The sequence below is a fragment of the Marmota flaviventris genome, chromosome 6 (assembly GCF_047511675.1).
Source record: "Marmota flaviventris isolate mMarFla1 chromosome 6, mMarFla1.hap1, whole genome shotgun sequence".
In the NCBI taxonomy this organism is placed as follows: domain Eukaryota; kingdom Metazoa; phylum Chordata; class Mammalia; order Rodentia; family Sciuridae; genus Marmota; species Marmota flaviventris.
In genome coordinates, this window is record NC_092503.1 from 110,389,040 (window position 1) to 110,395,337 (window position 6,298).

The 6,298-nt window shown below is 43.1% G+C and overlaps 1 protein-coding gene across 6 annotated transcripts in view; it reads right to left on the minus strand.

Annotated features, from left to right (window-relative positions):
- Positions 1 to 6,298, minus strand: part of Rsph9 (radial spoke head component 9) — a 52,549-nt gene that overhangs the window by 12,161 nt on the left and 34,090 nt on the right. For 4 of the 6 annotated variants that reach the window (XR_011707732.1, XM_071613355.1, XM_071613357.1 and 1 more), the window contains one exon: positions 5,313 to 5,385. Coding sequence is in view for 5 of the 6 variants with exons in the window: in XM_071613355.1 (XP_071469456.1) it covers positions 5,354 to 5,385 (32 nt within the window). In the remaining variant the exon portion in view is untranslated. Of the gene's footprint in view, positions 1 to 4,205; positions 4,252 to 5,312; positions 5,386 to 6,298 lie in introns of those variants that run through there. The other 2 variants (XM_071613358.1, XM_071613356.1) reach the window with 1 other exon arrangement.

Sequence of the window (6,298 nt, forward strand, 5' to 3'; positions counted from 1 at the left end):
CCATTCTCAACAATAGCATTCTCTAGGGGCCCCTGCCAGCTGGTTCCTAAGATGATCTCTCCCACACCTGGACCCTATTCCTGGCCTGTGGCCCAGGTGATCTTCTGGCCCTCTGACACCCACAGCAATCCCCAGGCAGGGATGGGGATTTGGGGGAGGGCCTTGGAATTCAGACTGCCAAATTAGGGCTTCCAGGTCTAGTCCATCCCACTGGGTGATTCCTCAGACATCTTATCCTGTGAGAAGAGAAACTGAGTCTCAGCAAGGTGAATGGACTATTTCCACATGTCTGCCTAGAATAAAGACAATTCTCAGTAGCCGTGGTGGCTAGGTATAGCTATCAAGCTAAGTTCTGGCAAATGTGATACAGCTGCCCTACCACTCTGGGTTATAAGAACAGGACTGTTTGCAGAATCAGAATCTAGAACCTGATGACGCTCTTTACGGATGGAGAAACAGGCCCAGACAGCATGTGCACCTGGCTTTATGTTGCCGGCTGGTTAGGGAAGAGGCTGATTTTCAGTCTACAGCTCTGTCCTTTTGCTTTGGGGATTGAATCCACAGGTTCTCTAGCACTGAGCTACCTTTCCAGCCTCCTGCACCCTTTTTTGTAATTTATTTTGAGACAAAGTCTCACTAAGTGGCCCAGATTGTCCTTGAACTTGCAATCCTCCTGCCTCAGCCTCAAGAGTCACCAGGATTACAGGCATGAGCCACTGCACCCAGCTGTTTTTGTATATTTCTTCTTTGCATACTGAGGACAGCCTGGCCTAAGGCACCATTTTTTACACATTCAGCAAAATGTACCATCAGTTTTGAAGTGTCTTAAAAGGTTAAAAACATTTCCTTAGGAATGAAATGCATTTGGGGGTTAAGCAGGGCTGGGGATATAGCTCAGTTGGTAGACTACTTGTGTAGTGTGTTAAGGCCCTGGGTTTAATCCCCCAGTACCACCAAAAACAGAAAGAAAGAAAGAAAAAGAAATGCATTTGGGGGCCAGGGACCATGGTGCATGTAATCCCAGTGGCATTAGAGCCTGAGGCAGGAGGATCATGAGTTCAAAGCCAGCCTCAGCCACTTAGCAAGGCCCTAAGCAACTCAGAGAGACCCTGTCTCTAAATAAAATATTTTAAGAAAAGGTCTGGGGATGTGGCTCAGTGGTTAAGTGCCCCTGTGTTCATTCCCCAGTATCAAAAAAATAAACAAAAATGCACTTGGGCACCAGGAGAAAGGACTCAAATGTGTCACTTAGATTGACAGAGACACAAAGGCCCTCTCAGTAAGGGTATCCTGCCCTCTGCAGAAATACATAGCCAGAGCTGGGCTTGCTAAGGGCACTGAGCTGAGCTGGCCTCACTGGACACAGCCACAGGCTGGACTGCTCATTTGGCTGGGATTCTAGTCTGTGCCTAGGAGGGCACCCAAACGCTACAGCAGGTCTCTTCCCCTTCCACAGGCAGTTTTGTTTGGGGCCTTCCTCCAGCCTCACTTTCCCAGAAGCCTTTGGGATTCTGAAGGCCGCTAACACTGCCTCTTACTGATTCTACTTCTTTGTTTTCCTTCTTTCTCCTTATCAAGGCAGTCCTGTGTCCTGGTCCTCCAGCATAGAAATGAATCCGTTTTGCTTTATAATGAATCTATTATATGGAACATTTAAGTTTTTACATACTTTTTCTGAAATGTGTGTCCTATTTCATGATTTAAAATGTGTAAAAAAAAATTAAATAAAAAGGAAAGAGCAAGTGAACTTCAGGGCAATCATCAAATTTATAAAGTGTTTCTTTTGTAAAAACAAGAGGATTCACCCCCAGAGCATATTCCCTAGGTGCATATAATCATTTGTTCATAAAAGGCATGCAGTACCTGCTCAATTGATAACCTATTGGTGAAATGAACCAGTGAACAAATGAATGACGAAATTTGGACAGAGTAAGAATCCTGGCAAAGAAGAGAAACGACACTGAAAACTGGATGGAAAATGTTGAATTAGCAAAAACTCTAGACCCTCGCCGCAACTGTTTCCAGGCACATGGCATCAGCAGGACACACCTGTAGGAAGGCCACCACCAAACAAGGGCTTTTTGTCCAAGGTTTCCTCCCACCCTCCACTCAGCTTTTTGGCAGGCCACAGCCCAAATAGGAGGGTACTGCCCCTTATGAAAGGTCGTGGGAAACCAAAGTGTGCAACCAGGCGAACCCACAGCAGCCAGGCCCTGGCCTTTTCTCCAGCCCAGCTGTCTCCACAGCTTGAGGTGCTGTCCCTTCCCTCATCTGCATAAAGCCAGTAAGGGGGAGCAGGGCTAGCCGCTGCAGATGAAACCAGACCCTTCTTGGGAGGCGTCCAGCCTCAGTTCCTGGCCTAGGCAGGGCAGGCCACGTGTTGTTATGGTTGAGTGAACCAGCTGGGAATCAGCAGGGGGTTTGTAAGGAAACCACATTAATTAAGAGAAAGCAAACATGACTGTCACTCCGGTCTGCCAGTCCCTTCCTCTGGTTTTCCTTGTCCCTTCCACCAAGCTCTCTACCAGATCAGTGCTCTCCACCTTCCCACACTTTTCATTGCCTCTGCTCTCCACCTTCCCACACTTTTCATTGCCTCTACTCTTTCACAGGTCACAACCATGTGGCTCTTGGCTCAGATCTCTCTTCCTGGGCGAGGTGGGAAGGAGGCTGGAAGAGCACATCCATCCGCAGCTGGGCTCAGAACTTCCCTGAAGTCAGACTGGCTGACCCACCCATGGTGTCCTGACTCTTGCCTTTGCTCTGGCCTGAGCCTGCTGTCCTGTTGGTGGGCAGCAAGGCACCAGACCAGATCATTTCTGCTGCACGTTGAAATTTTTATTGGCATGAATCTATCTGGGTTCATCTCCTAGGGGCGTTCCCTGAACATCTTCCTTGGGAAGATTTAGTTCCGATTACATTATCTCCAGAAATAGGAGACAAGACTCCAGAACAAGGCGTGAGGAACAAAGCAGGGCAGAAGCTAGGGACTGGGCTCCTTGGAAGAGGGAATGGGGTAAGGTCCAGCATACAGTGTCCTTGCCGCTCTGTGAGTTCCAGGATTGCCACTGCAGCTAGAAACAGTTCTCCATGTGTTACAGTAGCTCTGCCAGCAGCCCCAGAAACCCCGGATCATGAAAAGACCTCTCCTTTGGGTGGCAGCTACCATTTTGCAGCCCCAGACAAGAGCCCTCACCCCCTTTTATTTCACAGCATAATAGTACAAAAAAAAAAAAGCCCATAGCATACCCAACTGAGGTATGTGATGCTGAGAATTGAACCCAGTGCCTCACATATGCCAGGCAAGCACTCTACCACGGAGCCACAACCCCAGCCCCAAAAGTGTGATTTTTTTTTTAATGGTGCTGGGTCAGTTGGATATTGCTATGGGAAAAATTAATCTTAATTGCAATCTCAGGTCTTGTAACAAAACAATCCCAGATGAATTTAAATTCTAAATGTGAAAGGTAAAAAATAAAATTTTGGAGAGAAAACATACTAGAACATCCTTGTGACTTCAAAGAGAAAAACAATTAATAATAAATGAAAAGGACAAACAATAAAGAAAAACTCCAATGAGCTACACTATGTTAAAAATGAAAGATTACTACTCACCAAAACCACAAACTAAATGGAAACAAAAAGCAACCCACAAAGAGTTATATGACATTTACTATATAAATACATCTAGGTATCCAGAATATATAAAGAACTACAAATCAAAAAGAAAGAAATAAGCAACCCCAAATAAAATAGAACAAAGTCTTGAACATATATTTTACAAAAGAAGATATCTAAATGGCCTATAAACATATGAAAAGTTATCTTCATTAGGTATCAGAGAAACGTAAAATAAATACACAATGAGACACTACTACACATCAACCAGAACGACAAAAGAAAAAGTAGAAAAATACCAAATACGAATAGGGCTGTGGATCACCTGTAACTCTTATACATAACTGGTGAAAGAGTAAACTGGTACAATCACAATGGGAAACTGTCAGGATCTACTAAGGCTAAGCATATACATACCTGATAGCCTAACAACTCCGCGGCTAGATACATCCCTGAAAAAGGTTTATTTTTTTCCAAAAGTCAGGTTTTTTCCCAACACTATTTTCAATAGTCTCAAATGGAAAGGATCAACAGAAGACAGGGTTTTTGTTTTTTTTTAATGTGGTATATTCACAGCAGAATATTTCTGGTGCTAAAAGTTGAGATAATCATCATCCTTGGAAGTAGTAGTGTCTGGAAGGGGACACAAGTCAGTGTTATAAAGTGCTGGTTATGTTCACTTGTTGGCATAGATAGTGTGTTCTGTTTGTGAAAACTCCTCAAGCTGTATACTGCTGATTTGTGTACTTTCCATATAATTAATACTTTCATTAAAAGGTCTCTCTCTCTCTCTCTGCGTGTGTGTGTGTGTGTGTGTGTGTGTGTAAGGGTAATCTCTTGAGTTAAATCTGGTCCCTCACAGAATTGGTTTTTCATGTAGAGACTAATAAAAAATGTATTTAAAAAACAAGATATTACAAAACAAAGAATATGCACAGTATTATTTTATTTTGCTAAATATTTAACACTTCTCTCTGGATTACGGATGGCATTTATTTACTTTTTATTTCATCCATTTCTTCTTTTTCCTACAATGATCACATTACCTCACTGTAGAAAATAGTGGTTTTTCAAAATAAAATTTGATGATGATAAATTAATGAGCAAAGGTGGGTACGTGAATGCCTTAGCTCATTATGTCCAAAGCAAGTGCTGGGTGGGGCTTTGTTACTGCCAAAGCCTCTGCTGGGTCCCCAGAAGTAGTTGAGGATGCTTAAAGAAACAGGGAATGTGGTACTAACAGTGGGTGTGATTAAAGGTCATCTTTATAAAAGAAAAGTGTAAGCTATAGGGAGAGTCAAAGCTTTCCTATCTTGGCAGGGAAACCTAGACCTACATCCCACCAAGACCTTCTGTTCCATTCCTAACCCAGATGTCAGTTTCTCCCACTTTGATTGACATTTATTTCAAGTTTCCCCTGATTCCCCTAACTGTTTTGTTGGTATACAATGCCACATTCTCCTGTTCTCCCTGTCTTTGATGATACTACTCAAGTTCCCCATGCAACAATTGTTCTGCATCCTCAATCCCACTGAAGTGGCAGTCCCAACTAGACAGTGGGCTCCCTTCTCTGTCCCTCATCAAGGAACATGCTGTGCCACTTAATAAGCTTGGTTTTTCTCATCCTTGAATCAGAATAAGATAACTAGAAATTCCCCGTTTAGGTTTATTCTGGAAGGGGGTGGGGTCCTTACCACCAAGTGGAATAATTGAGTGGCAAATGATCTTCCCTTTCTTATATAGCTCCAGGGGAACATCCCACATATCCTGCAAATGTAAAAGAGAGGAAATTAGTCAGTTGGACTTTCTTTCTGGGTACCATAAGCTTCCTTATAAAGCAAGTCGGTAAAACAGGAAAAGAGTTACCTCAATTAATTGCCCTATTAACTTATGCTTATTGAACATTTGTTTTATCTCATTTAATGTTCACAGCAACCCTACAATATTGATTTTACTTGTTCTTTCAACAAGTATATATTACACTCTTATTATACGTCAGGAACTGAACTAAATGCTGGAGATATGAAAGTCAACAAAAAACATTATTCTTGCCTTAATGGAGTTTACAGTCTGGTGGGGAGACATATGTTATACGAACAAATGTAAAACCGCAACTGTGTCAAGTACTAAGATGGAACCTTTATCTGGTGCCGAGAACCAGAGTCAGGATGGTGAAGGAAGGCTTCACTGTAGAAAGGAATTTGAGGTGGGCTCTAAGGAATAAGTAGGAGTTTGCCACTTTGTTAAAGAGCAGGCAGAGGGGATAACTTGTTCAAAGGCCTTGAGGCTGGAGAGAAGTCTAAGTGAGCAAGAATTCTAAGTGTGTGTTGGGGAGAGGCGGTGTCGGGAAGAAGGAAGTGTTAATTCTATCCCAGATCTAATACCTGATACTCCAAAGCCAGAAGCCCTGACCATTTAACCTCTCCTTTACAGATCGAGCCCCAGTCACAGATACTGAAAACCCCACAGCTAATATGTTAGGGGTAGTTTTTTTTTCAGTTGTCAATGGATCTTTTTGTTTTATTTATTTATATATGGTGCTGAGGGTCGAACCCAGGGTCTCACACATGTCAGGCGAGCGCTCCAGGGAACGAAAGCAACTTTAAAGACTAGGGAGTGGAACAAAGGACCTAGAAGATCTCCCTCGAAATGAAATAACGATTTGACATAATGGCTTCTC